The sequence below is a fragment of the Oryctolagus cuniculus genome, chromosome 11 (genome assembly GCF_051225735.1).
Source record: "Oryctolagus cuniculus isolate XC-2025 breed Fujian yellow rabbit chromosome 11, ASM5122573v1, whole genome shotgun sequence".
Lineage (NCBI taxonomy): Eukaryota > Metazoa > Chordata > Mammalia > Lagomorpha > Leporidae > Oryctolagus > Oryctolagus cuniculus.
The window spans coordinates 114,344,362-114,362,309 of NC_142877.1; the positions used below are offsets into that span (position 1 = coordinate 114,344,362).

The 17,948-nt window shown below is 66.7% G+C and overlaps 1 protein-coding gene across 1 annotated transcript; it reads right to left on the reverse strand.

Annotated features, from left to right (window-relative positions):
* Window positions 1–4,232: 4,232 nt before the first annotated feature.
* RAC2 (Rac family small GTPase 2) lies at window positions 4,233–17,201 on the reverse strand. The gene is made up of 7 exons (XM_002723538.6): window positions 17,038–17,201; window positions 15,154–15,225; window positions 9,356–9,473; window positions 8,968–9,030; window positions 8,548–8,707; window positions 5,320–5,451; window positions 4,233–4,929 (listed from the first exon to the last, which is right to left on the reverse strand). The coding sequence occupies exons 1-6, from the start codon at window positions 17,070–17,072 to the stop codon at window positions 5,321–5,323; spliced, it is 579 nt and encodes a 192-aa protein (XP_002723584.1). The 5' UTR covers window positions 17,073–17,201; the 3' UTR covers window positions 4,233–4,929; window position 5,320.
* Window positions 17,202–17,948: the final 747 nt, after the last annotated feature.

The following is a 17,948-nucleotide window of genomic DNA, read 5'->3' on the forward strand; positions in this document are numbered from 1 at the left end:
CAACACAGGGAACAAGACGAGAGTCTGCGCTGGAACTCACGCTGGGGGAGAGAGGCAGCCAACAGTCACAGGACACAGGCGTAGTCCCATGGGGTGGGAGGGAGGCCCGGAGGCTGGGGAGGAGTTGGGGAGGTGACCCTGTCACCTGTCACCATTCTGTGGCTGCCCGGATGGCCACGTACGGGACAAGGGCAGAGGCAGTGAGGCCAGGTGGGGACAGGGGGCTGAGGAGCATGGGGGCTCCCTGGGGCTGGTGCACACACTGTACCCCAATGCAGGTGCCGTCCTCACTCACCCCATCCTCATGTGCAGGAGGGGGTCTCTTGCAGGGACCTCCTCCTGGGAGCCCTCCTTGCCCAGAATTCGTAGACACTGTCCCTAAACCTCCCAGAGCCCCCTGCTCAGCTCCAATCTGAACACATCCAGACTGCTTGGTGCTTGGAGCGCCTGCATCCCACGTCAGAGTGCCTGCTGCTTCCAGCCCGGGCTGCTCCGCTTCTGATCCAGCTCCCTGCTGATGCGCACCTGGGGGCAGCCGCAGCCGGCCCAGATGCGTGGGCCCCTGCATCCATGTGGGAGGCCCGGATGGAGTCCCAGGCTCCTGGCTTCAGCCCCAGCCATTGCAGCCATTTGGGGGAGAGAACCTGCGATGGAGGATTTCTCTTCTCCGCCCCCCACTCCCGGCCCTTTGAAAACTACGTTTGTGTGAAAAGACTCAGGAGGCCTCGCCTGCCTGCTTTGCCTGGCTCAGTTCTCAAGGCAGGCTCCGCACGGGCTCCCTGGCGCCCCCAGGCCTGGCACTGGCCTGGCACCGGCCTGGCACACCGGCGCATCCGTGCCTGTTGAATGTGGAGAGGATGCTGGAGGCTGTGCGGGCACAGGGACGCCGGTCCCTGGAGGATGAGCTGCGGGCTGGGAGGCCTCCCCGAGGCAAACCCCCACCCTCCACCAGGGGGCTCCCCACTGCGGTGGGGGCGCCTGCTAGGCCCCTCCCCCCAGGCGTGGCAGGGCAGAGAGGAAGTGCAACTTTGCACCGTGTGCTCTGGGGAGCAGGGGACGACGGGATCCGGAAGCTGGCGTCCTGCGGCGGGCACCTGCTCTCAGGCCTGGCCTGGCTTCTCAGGCTGTCACAGCTGCCTGGTGTCCCAGGTGGGAGGGGGGCCTGCCTGTCTTCCCCAGAGGGAGGAAGGGGCTGTGCCTCCCCCCTCAGACTGTGGCCTCCCCAAAACTAGGTCTACGTGTCCCCTCAGACTGGAGGGCTCCCCAAGGCACACGACTATGCCTCTGCTAGCAGACCAGTGATCTAGAGCCTGGTCCTCCCTCCTCTCGGCCATGGCACCCAGTCCAGAGTGGACACGCTGCAGGGCGGGGCCCCAGCTAGGGACAGCGGGATCCAAGAGATCTGTCTTCCCAAACAAGGGCGCCAAGCCCACCCCCGGGGCCTGCCCCCTGCTCCACCAGCTCCTGTGGGGGCTGCAGCTCCACTCTGGCACTGATCAGCTGTGTGACCTCGGGTATGTGTCTCACCCTCTCTGAGCCTCCATCCCTCCCCTTCAACACCTGCTGTGCAGGGCTGCGGTGTCGCCTATGAAATCACGTCAGCCGCTGACACCACAGCAGTTCCCAAGGACACGGACAAGCTGTGTTGGCATCCAGAGCCACCCAGGCAACTCCTCGGGGGAGGGGAGGGGAGTGCCTGCCGTGTGGGATTGTGGGACTAGAGAGAGGGCCATCGTGGAGGGAGCTGGAGACAGAACGTGTTGGAGTGGGGGGAAACAGCTTGAGCAAAGGCCCTGCGGCAGGAAGGGTTTGGGGGCAAAGCAGCTGCTAGAAGCGGCCCTGGTGGCTGGCGCTCTGCCAGGGCGCAAGCTGAGCTCCGCGGGGGCCCTGGCGGCGGCTCGCAGGGCCTTGTGGGTAAGCTGGGGCTTCGTCGCATCCTGAAGCCGCTGGATTCGGTTGCAAGGGAGTGCTTCCGTCTCCTTGTATGGGGGGTAAATTCCATCGACTGTTGAGAGGCGGGGGGGGGGAGTTCTCCCACCCACTAGTTCGCCCCCCCCCCAAATGCCTGCAACAGCTGGATCTGGCCCAGGCTGAAGCCAGGAGCCCGAAACCCAATCCGGTCTCCTTGGGGGTGGCAGGAACCCCGGTACTTCATCACCTGCCGCCTCCAGGGAGCTTTCCAGGAGGCTGGAGCTGGCCATGGAGCCAGGACTCGAACCCAGGCCCTCCAACATGGGCGCCTGGACAGCTGCACCAAGCCCCGCCCCTGACTTGGGTTTCACGAAGCCGCTCTGGCTACTCCTTGGCCAAAGGCAAGAGCCAGACGAGGCGCCCGCATTGGCATCCAGCAAACACCCCCAGCCCACCTCCAGGGGACTCACGGCCCAGTCCCGTGGGCTCCGCCACGCCATGCCGTGTGGGCACCTGCACGGGAGCCACAGGCCGCGGTCTGCCTCTGGGCGTGGGACCGTGGGGGGGCTGGGGCACCGCCGAGTTGCATAGGAAAAGCACCAGGCGAACAGGCGCCGAGAATGGCACTGGGAGGTTGAGTCTGAGTGTCCGGGGTCGGTGCGCAAGGCTGAGGCGCGTGCTGGAGAGCCGGAGAGACAGGCAGGGCTCGCAGGGGATCGAGTTCCCGGGAGCAGGCCCATGCTGACTCCCCCCCACCCCCGCCGTCTCTCAGGCACCCTGTCTCCCATGTGGGCGCAGGGGCCTAAGGACTTGGGCTATCCTCCGCTGCTTTCCCAGGCCATAGCAGGGAGCTGGATAGGAAGTGGTGCAGCCGGGATCCGAACTGGCGCCCGTATGGGACGCAGGCGTCACAGGCGGCGGCTGCACCTGCTGTGCCACAGCGCCGGCCCCTCCGAACTTTGAGTTTTGAAGATGCCCTCATCTGCACAGGTTTCTCGTCTTCTCACTCCATTTTCCGCACTTTCTGAAGTCCCTTCGTCCGAGCCTCCTGGGTGGCACAATTTTGATGGCAAAAGAGGGCAGGTTCCCCGGGGCTGCCCGGTGGAGGCGGCGCGGGAGGGGCTGAGAGGAGAGCTGGCCACTGCCCCAGGCCCAGGTCAGGGAACCGCAGTGGGCCTGGGGCACCAGGACCAGTGACCAGCGGGGCGAAAGGATGAGTGACGGGGCCGGGGCTCTGCAGGGGACAGCCAGGTTGAGCCGGCTGCAGGTGCAGGGTCCCCGCTCGCCAGGCCATGCCAAGTCTGACGCCTGCAGCCCCTAGTGCTAGGCGGGCGCCCGGGAGCCATTGTCGTGGGACAGGGCCAGCGTTCGCCGATGGTCAGCGCCTGCCTGCACCCAGTGGTTTTTCCTGTTTCCAAGCAGGGGCTCACTGACTTCCCTCACGGTCTCCCTTTTCCTGTCCGAGGGGCCGCGCCTCCTCTGCCCATCTGCAGAGCAAACGGGAGTGGCTCATCTGATACCCAGGGGCTGCTGGGCACAACCGTGTGATGGGAGGAGCACTGGGCCAGGAGTCCCAAGGCCTCGGTGACAAATGCTGCCCGCTAGCAGTGACCAAACAAATTAGGTGGTTTCCTTTTCATTCGTCCCAGAGCAAGGTGTCCGTTGTCACTCATACGGCTGCCGCCTGGTGCCACCGGGCTGGGGCACCCCCCACACACGGGGGGCAGCTCCCGGCTCAGAGGAGGTGGCCGCAAACCCGAGTGTGTGGGGGATGAATGGACGCAGTGTGCGGAGGGCAGAGCAGCCGTGGGCTAACGCGGAGGCGGAGCTCACCCCAGCAGGCCCCGCCTCTCCTTCTAGCACCTGCCCTCCGCTTGGGGCCTGCTGGCGCCAGCCCTGCTGCCCTGCACCTGCTGGGACAGACGCTCTCCCGTGGCCCTCGGTGGCAGCGGGGGCTGGGTCCTGGCTGCCTGAACCCCCTCTCGGCCGCCACCCAGCACCTGTGGTTTGCCTGGGCTTACTGCCACCCTGGCTGAGGAAGCGGTCTGGCGCGGGGTCCAATCAGAACATGGCCTCCCCGAGACAGACACAGTTGGTGGGAGGAAGGTCTAAGACCTAAGCTGGGCCAATCGGAGTAAACCTCCATCAGAACTTTGCCTGGAACAGCCGCTCGCTCTCTGTGCCTGAACTTGGACCAGGAGGGGCGAAACCTTGCGAGCCGCTTGCCACAGCCGGCAGGAGACAGAGGCGAGAGACACTGGGAAAACCAACCCTGATGACGTCCACGGAGTCCCCTGGATCAAGCCGCACCTGAAACCACGTTTCCAAACTCTAATCCCTAAGTTTATTTTCTGCTTAAGCAGCTTGAATTTGGTACTAGCCAAAGTCCTGCCTGGGAGGGCGTGAACGCTGAAGACTCTCACAGGCGCAGGCCGCTGGGGGTCGTCGGGGGCGAGGGCAGAGGTCCGCTGAAGCCCGACTCCCAACACGTGGGGTTGGTGGGCGACACCTCTGGGGGCTGGGAGAACTCGATTTGCCTTGTGTTGTCCAAAAACAGGGAGAACTAAGACGGGGGCAGCAGGCTTGGGAGACACTCGCTTTCGCTCGGTAGAGAAAGGCCAGGCGAGGGAGCTCATTGGCATCAGAGCGGACCGCGCAGGGGACAGCAAGTGCCTGGTCCCTCGAGGGGACAAGTGGAGGCCAGCAGCCAGGGCCCCAGGTGTCCAGGCGTTGGGAATGGCGGAAGTGCGCAGGTGCTGCCCTGTGTGGCAGCTGGCTCTGACCGCAGTGACACGGGGGGCGGCTGCGCAGGCCTGGGGCTCCCTCCGGCCCCTGGGAAGGAGGGAGCACGGCGGGACGGGGACGCAGAGCCCCAGGGAGCGTCTGGCGAGAGAGGACGGTCAGGTCGGCCAAGCTCTGCAGCCATCTGCTAAGACGCCCGAGGAGCGGACGGCAGGGCCAGGCTTCGCTGGGGGCCCTGGGAGGGTCAGGACCAGCTGGGGCGGGGCTGGGCGCAGTCTGGAAGGGAGACGGCAGGCGCTGAGAAGCAGGGGGCGGGCAAAACCCACAGCGCCCTGCAGCCCCGGGGCCTGTGTGCAAAGTGCAGGCTCGCTGCTCCTCCCCCTGCAACCACACCCACCGCCCCCTCTCATGGCCCCCCCCCCAACCACGCCTGGGGCCCATGGGGTTCCTGACTGTCCTCCTGTCCTCCCTACCGTCCCCTGCAGGACTGGGGGGCCAGGCGACAGGACACTGCTGACCCCTGGCTCCGGCAGGGGACAAGAAAGCTGGGGAAACTGAGGCTCACTCAATACTGGCCCTCGGCTGTGCCCGCTGGGATGCGCAGCCACCTGAGCCTGCCAGGTGTTGGGAGGGGGGCAGGGCGCAGGCGCAGGGTGGGGGTCTTACCCTACAGGATGCTGCAGGGGCGCTTCTGCTGCCGTGTGGGCTGGGGGCACAGCACGGCCCGGATGGCCTCGTCGAAGACGGTTTTGAGGCCCCTCTGGGTGAGGGCTGAGCACTCCAGGTATTTCACCGAGTCTGGGGGCGGAAGCGTAGGTTGGGGGTGGGGCTCTGGGCAGATCCCCCGCCACACCACCCCTAGGACTGTGGGGGCTGCCGTCGGGGTTCCAGTCCCCACAGGGTCTCCTGGGAGCTGTGTCACCCTGAGCAAGGAACGGAGCGGCCTGCGTCTCAGTCTCCCCACGTCTGAAATCGGGAGCCTGGATTCAGCGGGAGAGGCGCAGGCCCCCAGAGCAGGGCTGTGTTTCTGGGGCTCCTCCACTCGCCTCCGATGGGGACCCTGCCCCAGTCTCTCCGCCCAGCCTCAGCTGCTCTGGGAAGAGTGGCCCAGGCGTTCAGCCAGGGGCAGCCCAGGGCCAAGGCCCTGAACACCAAAGGTTCAGATGCCCCCGGGGTTAGGACCCCGGTGCCAGCCCCCACACCCAGGGCTGTGCGGGAGCTCATAGGCTCTGATCTAACAAAGCAGGCCCCTGCCCCAGACCCGGACAGACCCCAGCCCACTCTCCCAGAAAGATACAAGCTGGTACTCGTCACCGACCAATCAGAGGAAGGCCACACGCTCTGTGGACCAATCTGATCTGACCACACCCTGCTCAGCACCCCCACACACACACACGCTGTGGGAGTCCCCACCCCGATCCTGCCCCTGGCTCTGTGCAGTGCAGATCAACTCCTGCCCCACGTCTGTCTTCCCCGGCAGGAGGGGCGGTGAGCAGAGCCAGCACGCCCATTGTACAGATGAGGAAATCGAGGCCGTCAGAGGACATTACCCAAGCCCTCACAGCACACTTCCCCTCCACCTGAGGGGCAGGAGTTGGAGGGCGGGGGCTCCTCCACACATGGCATCGCTCTCACGACTGCGCAGGGCTGGAGCCCGGGGCCGACCGCGGGCAGGGCAGGGCAGTGCTCCACGGCCTTCTGGAAGGAGCCTGTGTGACTTCCCCGCCCGCTGTAGCTCAACAGTTCCCCGAAGTGAGGAAGCACAAAGCCTCTGCAGAGGACCCAGAGGAAGCGGAGGGGAGGGGCGGGGCGGGGAGGGGAGAGCAGGGGAGTGCAGGGGAGGGGCGGGGAGGGGAGAACAAGAGGGGAGGGGAGAACAAGAGGGGAGGGGAGAGCAGGGGAGGGGAACTTTGCCCCCCAGAGAAGCCCACAGGCACAGGGGACAGAGCAGGGTCGGCACCAGCTCTATGTCCAGATGCACACAGCTAGGAGGGGGGAGTTGGGATGACAAGGGGGAGCCCCCATCCCCAGGCCTGGGCTGGGGAGAAAGAAAGGGTGGGGCCGCTCGTCCAAGTCTCACACTGGAGGGAGCCGGTGCCCCCCCCACCCCGGACTCCTGTCTGGCAAGGACAGCCAGCCCTCAGGTCCCCTTGTCATCACCCCCCAGGCTTAGAGGGGCCACCGGCACTTGGCCACGTGTTCCTGTAGGGGCCTGTAGCAGTTCCGCGCCTCCCACACCCACCAGCAGCTGCCTCTTCCCTCACATCCACCCCCACTGCTTGCCCGGCCTGGCTCAGCTGGGCCAACACCAGGGTCCTGAGCTGGGGGCCTGGCTGCCCACGGCTCTGCCTGTGACCTGTGCCCGTGCTGGGTCACCGGCCACCACCACCCGCCCGGCCTCAGTCTCCGTCTCCAGGACTCTTGATGGGCGATGGCCCCCCTCCACCGGGCGGCCCCAGTGTTTGGTCCCCAGGGCTGGGATGTGCACCCTGCCACCTCCTAGGTGTGCGGCCGGAAGCCAGCGCCTTCCCCGCCCTTTCCAGTAAAGTGGGGGTGCTAACAGTCCCCCCCGCCGCGTCACTGCTGCAGGAATGGAGTAGGAGAACCTTCTGCCCAGCTCCCAGGAACAGCCATATTCAGCCATGATCAGCAGCAGGGAGCAGAGCCGCCCCCAGAATTCGTCATCCCGGGGCTGGGGAGCCCCGGGGGAGGGGACAGAGGCAGCCGCTGCCTCCTGGTTAGTCCTGCAGGGCCCCGCCCTCCCCCAGGCCCAAGGTGCCCAGGTCACAGCATGGCCATAGCCCTGCCCTGCCCCACCCAGGGCCAGCTCCAGGAGAGAAGCACCCCCAAGTCCTGTCCCCGTGAGGGGAGACGGAGGCCCAGTGAGGGCAAACCACTACCCCAGGGTCACACAGCCAGCAAGGCCCAGGCTGAGAGCCGCCGTCTGGGACACACACAGGCTGGCCAGGAAGGAGGAAAGGTGGGGCCGCACCCCCCAGCCCCCGCGGGGCCTAGGACGGGGCAGGGGACCCAGGGTTGGGGCGTCGGGGTTGGGGGGGGCTGGAAAGATGGCCGCGTCCCAGGCCGGTCACGGGGAAGGCGGGCGGCACTGCGGTTTCTCTTCCTGTGAAGGGATCGAGGCCCTGCCAGTTCCGGCCTGAGGCCACGATGGGGCCCAGGCAGGGAGGGGTGGGGGTGGGGAGCCCTGGGGGACCCTGTGGGGAGGCTGAGGGCGCAGTGCCCAGGGGCCCAGGTGGCCCCGGGCTCCAGGCACCACAGGAGAGGCCGGCCCCACAGTGGTCACCTCCCTGGCGCAGCGGGAGCCACTCTGAGGAGCGCCCCACCCCTCCCCCACCCCTGCAGTAATTCGCTGCCCCTCCTCCAAACCACAGAGCAGCCACCTACTCGCTGTGTGACCTGGGATGTCACTTCCCCTCTGCCATCTGCGGGCAGGAGCAGCTGGGCTGAAAAGGGGGAGGTGGGGTGGGGGTAGGGCAGACGCCGTGCGTCACCTTTCCAATCTCAGACAGCGACACCTCCTCCAGGGAGCCTTCCCAGAAAAACCCAAGCTTGCCTTGGCTCCACGCAACCCCAGAACAGCCTATGCCATCCCTGCCTCTCTCTGCCCTTGTCTTCCAGTGCCACGGCCACTAACCACCACCGTGCACTGCCCGCCAGGCACCTCGTGTGTATGGGCTCAGTCCTCCTGCCGAGGTAGGCACTGTCACCATCGCCTGCTCTCTGAGCCAGGAAACACAGGAGCAGAGGGTCTCGGCAGTGGGCACACGGTCATGGAGCAGAGGTATGGCACAGCCTGGGGCTGACCGCCGGAGCCTGGCCCGGGGCGAGGCTGAGCCCCCGCGCCCCACTCCAGCCCCAAGCCTGAGCCCCTACCGATCTCCTTGGCCAGCGCCAGCCCCTGCGGGTAGGTGATGGGCGCCAGCTTCTTCTCCTTCAGCTTCTCGATCGTGTCCTTGTCGTCCCGCAGGTCCAGCTTGGTGCCCACCAGGATGATGGGCGTGCTGGGGCAGTGGTGCCGCACCTCGGGGTACCACTGGGTGGCGCCGTGCGGACCCCGGAGACAGCGGTTGGGGAGAAGATGGGAAGGAGAGGCGCGAGGAGGGGGTGCGTGGTTGGAGGATGCAGGTGCAAGGGGAGGAGAGAGACAGGGTTAGAGGAGGCAGCTGGCCAAGTTCCCGGCCCAGCCGCCCTCGGAGACGTCCAGTCACGGGGCCCCCTGAGCCCCCACACCAGCCCTGGGATCCCCGCCTCCCGTCCCGGGTCCCCGCCAGACCATCGCTCTGCGGCCCTCACCTTGGCACGGACGTTCTCATAGGAGGCTGGGCTGACAAGGGAGAAGCAGATGAGGAAGACATCCTGGGGACAGAGCGGGCAAGGGGGCTCGTGAGGGGGCACCCACAGGTGTCTCCCCAGCCTCTCCCCCGCCCCCAGCAGCCACTGGAGCAGCCCAGGGGACATGAGGGCCCCGTGACGCCGGAGCCCCTGAGGCCGAGGCCGGGAAGAGTGGGCTGTGGTCACAGAGCTGGGGGGGACACGAGCGGGGTTCCCTGGCTCTGCCTGGGAGGGACAAGGCCAACTCCTCCGGTGGGGCCTGCAGGAGGCCAGGCTGGCTGGAAGGGCATCCCAAGCAGAAGGGACAGAGCGCGGAGGCCGGGCATGCGAGGAGGTGGGGGCCGCACACCGTCTGGGGGTAGGAGAGCGGCCGCAGGCGGTCGTAGTCCTCCTGGCCAGCTGTATCCCACAGCCCCAGGTTCACGGGCTTGCTGTCCACCATCACATTGGCTGAGTAGTTGTCAAACCTGCAGGGAGGGGCAAGACAGACGGCAAGGTCAGCCCCGCGCTGTCCCATTCAGAGGCCGAGACCCAGAGAGGGGCTGTGACCGGCCCCAAGTCACACAGCGCGAGGCACTGGGGTGGTCCTCGTTCTTTCGGGGCTGACCGTTCTATCAAACAGGGATTAATCCTAGGTGACAAAAGGGGTCATTCATCGGCCCCTAACTGTCCTGAGAAGGCTGCGTACTGTCCCCCCAAGGCCACGCCCATGTTGTCACCCGGGACAGGGAGGAAGAGCAGCCGGCCGAGGGTGCAGTGCTGGGGACCAGGGAGGGCGCAGCGACCCCGCCCAGGCCTCCCCAGAGCAGCAGGACACAGGTGTTGAGCCGTGGGCAGAGGGCCGTCTGGGGGCCTGGCAGCCCACCCCAGAGCACGGGGGGACAGCCGTCAGCCCGGGGCCGGCACCTCCAAGTGGGCCCTGTGACACTGGCACCAGCGCCCCTGCCGGCACCCGCGCGGCTTCCGGATTTCCTGGCGTCAGGCAGCGTGCCAGTGCGGGGGACGCCCGGGGCCCGAGCCTGCTACAGTCCTCGCTGACGTTCCCCGAGACGCAGGTGCTGGGGCCTCCTGCTCTGGACGGTGAACCTGGCATCAGAGAGGGCGAGGGCCTTCCCGTGGCCACACAGCCCTGAGCGGCCGAGCCACTGCTGTGCCTGCAGGCACGCCCCCCCCCCCGCCCTGAGGCCCCAGGCCCTGCTCCTCAACCCCCCAGCTGGCCACTGAGACCTCTAAGACCTCCGCCTCCTCCTCTTCCCCCCGCCATAGCACCCAAGCCCACGCCCCCTGCCTCCCTGCACATCCCAGCCGCGCCCTGCCCACGGCGCCTGGCCCCTTGGCTGTCCACACGCTTCCACCGGCCTCCGCCAGCTCCCCTCCCCAGCCCTGGCCGCCAGCCACTGGCCATCACTGCCCCCTGCGCCTTCCTGCCCGTCTTCACCCAGACTCCTATTCAGGCTTCAAAACCCTGCCCAGCTAACTCCTCCTGGGGGGATGGGGAACTCCCCTGTCCCCTAGACACAGACAGCCCTTTGTTCCCAGCTTTGGGGGACTGTTTCACCTTGACCAGGGGCAAACATGTGAAGTGTCCCTCCCCCACCCCCACCCTGAGGCGCGGGCTCCGAGTGGGCGGGGCTCCCACCGCTTCATCTCCACACCCGTGAATGCAGGCGGAAGGCAATTAAACCACTGTTCACTGCCCCCTCGGATGCCACCTCCTCCAAGAAGCCCTCACTGGGAGGCAGCAGAAAGACAACTTCTCCTGGGAAATCCCCGGCCCCTCCCCCACACAAGCTGGTGGCCTGACCCCTTTTTTTTCATACTTGGTACTTCCTGGAGAGAGTTCCCAGGCCTCTCTCAGTTCCTCAAACTGCCTCCTCCCTCCTGCCTGGAAAGCTCCTGCCATCATGCCCTCGCTGCCCGCTGGCCTTCCTCCCTGCCTCCTCTTCCCCCCAGGGCCAACCTCTTACTCATCCCTCCGGCCCCAGCTCAACCTCACCTCCTCCAGGAAGCCCCTCCTGGCCCCAGCAGGTGGAGGCCTAGCCCAGCCCCCCAGGCCAGCGCTGGGTGAGTGCCACTGTGTAAGCACCAGGAGGGGCCTGGGGAGGAAGGCGCTGCCCTGGGAGATAGCACTGGGCATGCCGGGAAAAGACGCACCTGTGTCACTTTCGGCTTTGGGTTTGGGTCAACCTTGGGGTGGCACCGCCTGAAGTTCTGGAGCGGAGCCGGGTCTCCTATGGTGCTCAGGGCCCCGGCAGCAGAGAGCTGGGACTGCAGCAGCACCCAGGAGGGGCCTTTGGTGTTGAAGTGACCCGAGACACAGGTGCCTTACAGCACGGGGGGCCCAAAGGCTGAGCCACCCGTCCAGGGGCTGCCGGCTCCCAGGCAGAGGACCCGGAATCCCAGCCCTGCTCCGTGGTGACAGCGGTCAGGGGGTGAGCACAGGAGCCACCCAGGGCGGGGAGGGACAGGGTTCCTGGGAAGCCGCGTCCTGCTGTGTGACCTTGGGCAGGCAACCAGCCTCTCTGAACCTCGCTGTATTCACTGCAAGAACATGCATCTCTCTCTCTCTCTCTCTCCCTCCCTCCCTCTCTCGGCCTTTAGGGGGACTCGCACACACAGAGAACACCCTAGCCGCCCCTCTGGGACACACTGAGAAGCAGAGAAATCTCAATTTCCATGTCCCCAAAAGTCCCGCCCACCCCACCCAGGACCAGCTGCCGGCGCAGGGGGCACCCATGGCGGGGCCTCCTGGGGGTCTCCATTCCTTAGGGGAGCTCAGGCTGCCAGGACCAAAGGAGCCTCGCCCCACCCACCACCTCGCCCCCTTTCCCGAGGCGCACAGTCAGGTCGGTGGGGGCACAGTGGGAGCTGCACCCTGCCGCCCAGACAGGGCAGGCTGTGTGGTCAGCGGGGCCACTTCTCCCAGCGGTGAGGACCCCGCCAGGCCCCCGAGGAGAAAGGATGGCGCATCCTGACACCAGGGGCCCCGTGTGGCTGGAGACGGGGACAAGGGTGGCCTGAGGTTGGGCTCAGGGCTCTGGCAGCCAGGCAGGGCCTGGGACAGGATCGGGGCGGAGATGAGACTTGCCCTGAAGGACCCAGGCCCCTCCCAGCCGAGGGGAAGCTGGAGACCAGCGGGGAGCGGCCCTTTGAGACCCAAGGGTGGCAGGGAGTGTCACGGCGGGGCAGGAGGGCCAGCCCGGATCAGAGAGGATCCTCCCTGTGGCAGGAGGCCAGGCGGCCAGGAAGCCAGGCAGGCAAGCACGGCGGGGCCCCGGGCCAGCCGGCCAGGCAGGCTGGACGCCGTCCTGCCTGTGGGAATTCCTGCCTGGTTTGCCAGCGCATGGAGAGCGTGATGAGGGGAGGTGACAACGAGGTACCCTCCGCTGGCGCGGCGTGGACATCGTGTGTCCTGCGCATTGCTGCACCTGCCCAGGGCCTGCCCGCGTGGGCCGGTCATCGCTGGCACCTGCGATGCGCTCAGCTCTGCTCTAGAAACAGGTGTGACAGTGGCCACCCCCACAGGGACAGCCAGGTGGGGCAGGGCGCTTTGGGACCCAGTGATGGGGAGGGGCAGGGTTCTGTGGATCAGGAATGGAGACGCAGAGGCTGGGCTGGGGCTGTGGGCGTGAGGGGGGGGCAGGGAGGCAGGAGCCTGGGGAGCCTGGGGGTGCGGCGGGGGTGGGGGTTCAAGGCTTCTGAGCCAGGATGGGAGAGGTGCTGGGTCTTAGGGAAGGGGAGCAATCAGACAGATCCGGGCCAAGGTGTGGCGCTCGCGTTAGCATCTGAGAGCTCAGCTAAGTTCCCTTTGATCAGGGGGATAAGGATAAGGTGGAGGGGGAGACCTCCTCCCATCACAGGATGCATCCCCGCCCCCAGGGCAGCCTCTGTCTCTCCGTCTGTGAACCCGGGCCCCAGGCTCCAACCACGGGTCTGGGACGGAGATCTGCAGGCCATCAACGCCAGGGCCGCGGGGTGGGGTGGGTAAATCGCGTTTCCTCTGCGCTCCCAAGCTGGCTACAGCGTCTCTAACCCGATGAAGAGCTGAGTGTGCAGGGCTGGAGGGAGGAGGGGTGGAGGGGGCCAGCAAGAGCCAATCAGGGGGCAGCCTCACGGGTCCCGGTGCCTGATTGGCTGGCCAGAAGCGCAGCCTGCTGGGCTGGGGAAGGTGCGGGCTCCCAGGGCCGTAGGTTCAGGTCCGCCCCCCAGCAGTTAAGCCCCAACCGCTGGCCCCAAGCAGAGCTGGGCTCCGGCTTATCTGATTTTGTGCAGCAGGCAGCTCATGCCTCCTCTCTCCCCCAGCCCCACAAGGGCAGGAGCTGCCTGCTGTCCCCAGCCCGTCCTCTCCCCCTCTCCCACCTCCAACATCAAGGGACCGGTCCCCGCACAGGCATTGGCTGTGGCAGCAGCCCCCAGATCCGGGGGCTTGTGCAGGCCACGGCAACTGTGCAAGAAGGGAGGAATGCAAGACCCACTGCAGAACAGAAAAGCAGGGATCTTGTCCCAAGATCACGCGGAATTTCAAGACGAGAACATCAGAGCCCCGCCCCAGCCCTGTGCCTGGGCGAGGGCGTAGGTGGCACCCCCCCAGCCACCAGACCCAGTGGGCGCTGTGGCCCCGCCTTCTCAAACAAGGGGGCCCTTGTCCGTTCTGCCGCCGCTCAGAGATTGCCCAGGAAAACCACTAAGCCATTAACGGCTACCAGAGACCGGGGGCCTCCGCACTGCTGACCGGAACTGACCCTGGCCTCGGCCCGGGGCAGTGCCTGGGCAAGGAACTCGGGATCGCCCAGCCCAGCCCCCACCTCTTACAGAAAGGGCACCTGAGACTCAAAGACAGGAAGTGTTTGGTGCAAGGGACTTGAGCAAGCGGGGCTCCCACCCCAGCCAGGACAGGCAGAGTGAGGATGGGGTCTCGAGCCAGCGCCCGGAGACTCCGGGCACAGGCGGGGTGACAGCACGCGCCTGGTGACAACGGCCTACCCCAGTTCTGCACCTGCCTCCCTCCCGCTCAGGTGTGGAGCCCGCCGGCTCTCAGCACTTGGCAGGGACTCGTGGGGAACCGGCAGGAGTCCACATATCTGGGTTACAGATGAGCACAGATGGGGGGGGCGCTCCCTGGCCACACATCTCAGCTGGGGCGGAAGCTGGCTTCCCAGGCTCCCTGCCCGGTTTCTCTGCTCGCTGTTGGCTGCCTGCTTCCTCCCAGCTGGGCCCGGCTGAGGCAGCTGAGCCACCGTCCCCGGGAGGGAGCCCAGGCCACCTGCCGCGGACCAAGAGGCCAGGGCTGTTGTGCTGGGAGTGGAGTCTGAGGCTGACGGGGACCCCCGACATCACGGGGTGGGTGGGGCCTCTTGGCCCTGGCCCTGTCCTCCCTTCCCCTGGTCCTAAAAGGGAGCCCCATTACCATCACCAAATGAACATCCGATGGGCCTGGACTCAAGTCTGTTGGGGGGTGTCCTGGGAGAGATCAAAGTCACTCTAGGGAGTGAGCGACCCCTTCGGGCTACAACAGGAAGGCTTCCTGGAGGAGGGGGCACCGGAGCTGGGCCTGGAGGCTTTAGACACTTGGATGTGGGAAGGAGAGCCCTGTAGCAGGGGGAGCAGCTGGAGCAACAGCCTCGAGGAATGTGCACTGAGCTGCAGGGGCTGGGGCAACCACGGAGGCTGGAGCAGACCACAAAGGCCTTGAACGCCGTGCTCAGGGGCTGGGAGGTGTCCGTCAGGCAAGGCTTCCCTCTGAGTCTGACCCCCTCCCACTCCCCACTCCTCAGGTGCAGCCCTGCCCGCACAGCCAACCAGAGGCCGGGGCCTGGAGGGCGGGGGGCACAGAGGGCACTGCGGACACCCTGGCACCCCTGTCCCTTGGTGTCTGGGTCCTCTGGGTTCCTCCGCTCTCCCTCCCCGACCTGCTGCTCCCCCGCCCAGTCCTCTCCATCTCCCTCTCCCTCTCCCTAGAGGCGCAAGTTCAAAGCCAGCTCTCCCCCCTGACTTTCCCTCTCCGTTCTAGAAGCCTCCCTGGGTGGCTGGTAGACTGGGACCCTAACTGCCCCCACCCCGGAAGTGCCGGCAGGGGGCGGGCTGGCCCTGCCCCCCGCCCCCAAGCTGCCCCCTCCCCCAGCTCCGGGCAGCCCGCCCCGCACTCACACGGTGGGGATGTACTCTCCCGGGAAGGCGTTGGTGGTGTAGCTGATGAGAAGGCAAGTCTTCCCCACGGCTCTGCAAGATGGAAGGTGAGGGGGCGTGGTCACCGGCGGCCCCTGGGGAGACCCAGTGCAGCCGGCCACGCCTCCGGGCCGGGGTCTCCCGCTCCCAGGTGTCCCATGTGGCTTTTCTGCACCCTGAGTCTGTAGAAGTCCCCGGGGGTGTGGGAAAGTGCCGACTTCGGGGTCCCGTCCCCCGGGTGCCTGACCCACGCCCGGCAGAGCCGTGAATCCGCGTTCGTAACAGAAGCTTCCCCGGGCGCAGGTGACACGGGACAGGCCGGGCAGAGCAGAGGGGGCCGGGGGGCTGGGCCCTCACCTTGTGCTCCAAATCCCAGCTCCACCCCCTACCCAGTGGCACGACCTTCGGTCAGCGCCCTCTGCCTGTTTCCCCACAGCGGGGACAGGGATGTGTCCATCTTCCAGGCAGCGTGCTGAGACGTGAAACAGACGATGCCCATGGCCGCCACCGACTGCTGGGAGAGCCGGGGGCCCCTCCCCACACCTCCTGCAGCCTTGCGGTGAAGGGGCCCGCAGGTTTGGGACCCAGAGACGCCTGCGTTCAAATGCTGGGCGGTCCCGGGCAGAATACGGAACTTCTCTGAGCTTCAAGTTTCCCCCGTCAAATGAGCCTAAACATTAGAGCTGGCGAGAGACCAAGCTAGGGGAAGTTGACTAAGTCTGGTGCCCGGTATACAGTAGGGGGTAAATAGATGGTGAGCCTCGTTATCACACTGTCTCCCCCTTAGCCTGCGGGGCTGCGGGCAGGGGCACAGCAGCTGAGCGCAAGGCCCAGAGGCCAAAGGGGCGGCCACGGGCTTTCCCCTGCCTGCTTGGTTTGTCACTTCCCGTTCCTTGCGCGGGCTGCTGGCCCCATCCCCCCTGCCACCTCCGCCGTCCCCAGGGCCACCAAGGTAACTCCGAATGGCTGAAAGTTTCCCCTTGACTTCTGCCCTCCCCCTGTCGCCTCAGACCCAAAGCAGAAGTGAGCAGGACAGGCGGGCTGACATGACCTGGCCGTGCACCAGATGCACCAGAGGCAGCCCGAGCCACGGGCGGGGCAGAACCTGGGCCGGGGCGGCTGCAATCCAGGTCAGAGAAGACCCTCGTCTCCAAGGCCTCCAGCTGCCGCTCTGCAGAGGGGAGAGCTGGACAGAGGCCCCGCCCAGCTCCAGGCGGCTGGGACAGATTGACAGGGAACCCAAGACCTGCCTGAGGGTGGGGCCAAGGGCTGGCGACTGACCACCCATCTCACAGATGGGGACATTGAGGCCCACCGGGGCCACGGAGTTCTGACAACCGACAGGGGCCCTCAGTCCAGCCTGCCATGCAGGCCAGCCCCCAGCAACCCTGGGGGCAGAGGCCTCCCTCCGATCACCAAACGTGAGCTTCAGAGAGGTGCAGTGAACCGCCCGAGGCCACACAGCACGCCCCGCCAGTGCCTCCAGCCCAGGTCACCGCCAACGTTTTGCTTCCTCCCCTCTGACCTGCACCCCCTAGGGGTGAGGACTGAGGCCCACCACCCCCAGGAGACCTGCCCCCAGCTCAGGGGGGCAGGGAGGAGCCGCAGACACCCCCACCTGCCATCCTGTACCCTCCACCCAGGCGGCTTCCGGGGTGCGGTGGGGAGGGCTGAGTTCAGCTTCTCTCTCCCCGGCCCACCCTAGGGGGCTCCCTCTGGGCCCTGGGAAAAGAAGGAAGCAACTCCCGATGGCTGTCACCCAGCGATGCCCGCGTCGGCAGGGCAGGGGCTCCCCCAGCGTGCCCCAGGGCGGGAGGGTCTCAGGGTGGCCCAACGGGGGCTGTAGGAGGCAGGCCAGGTACCTACCCATCGCCCACCACCACACACTTGATGGCCTGCATCCTGTCCGGGGCCTGGGGGGCGGCAGCAGAGACAGCTGAGGGCCGGTGGGGGCTCCTGCAGGCACCGGAGCTGTGGAGAGCCTGGGAGGCACCGGCCGAGCAGCAACGGCGACGGCGGCGGTGAGACGCGAGGCAGGAGGAAGCGGAAGCAGAACTTAGCCAAGCCGCTGTCCCACGGCCGTTTGCAGAAGGCGGGGCATGCGGTCTGGCGGAGCAGCTGGGGGCACCGCAGGTGCCGGGCCGGGCCCTGGCCACCCCTCCCACACACACACACAGGCGCCCTGTCCCGGGGCTCCCGCAGGAGACATGGGGGCCCGAGGGGCAGCGCCAGAAGTTGCCCTCTAAGGACCTGAGGCTTCCAAGCATACAGTTGACCCCATTTCTGAGCACGTAATGAGTGCCTTCTGTATGCCAGGCACAGTGCCAAGCGCTGGTGGTGAGGCCAAAGCGCAAGGGGCCCAGCCCCTCCCTGGGGCTCACACTCCTCGTGGAAGGAAAGAGTCGGCCTCATTACAGGTGTCCGTCAACCCAGACAGGAAGTGATGGAGCCCAAGGGATCTGCGGAGAGCAGTTACCCCCAGAGAGCTGGGGCCTGCGGGCCGGCATTGCAGCCGGTGTCCAGAAGAGGGCGCTCTAGCAGGAGCCCTGCTTTAGCCAGGACTCAGAGCGGGGGGCTCCCCGAGCAAGGGCCTCTGTAGGAGTCCCTGGGGAGGAGGATGGAAAATGTAGGGGAGGGAGGTGAGGCGGGGTCAGCTGACGGAGAAGGGAAGCAGCAGGCAACTCCCTACACGGGCCAGCCCCGGGGACTTGCGCCCCAAGGCCAGGCACCACGGCCCATTTTGTGGGTGCAGAAACTGAGGGTCTGAGAAGCCAGGC

Coding starts and splice junctions, on each gene's coding strand:
- RAC2 (XM_002723538.6), bottom strand. CDS start 17,072: ATGCAGGCCATCAAGTGTGTGGTGGTGGGCGATGG. Junction 9,031..9,355: donor CGCTCTCCTACCCCCAGACG/GTGTGCGGCCCC, acceptor CTCTGTCCCCAG/GATGTCTTCCTCATCTGCTT. Junction 5,452..8,547: donor GGCGCTGGCCAAGGAGATCG/GTAGGGGCTCAG, acceptor TTCCGCCCCCAG/ACTCGGTGAAATACCTGGAG.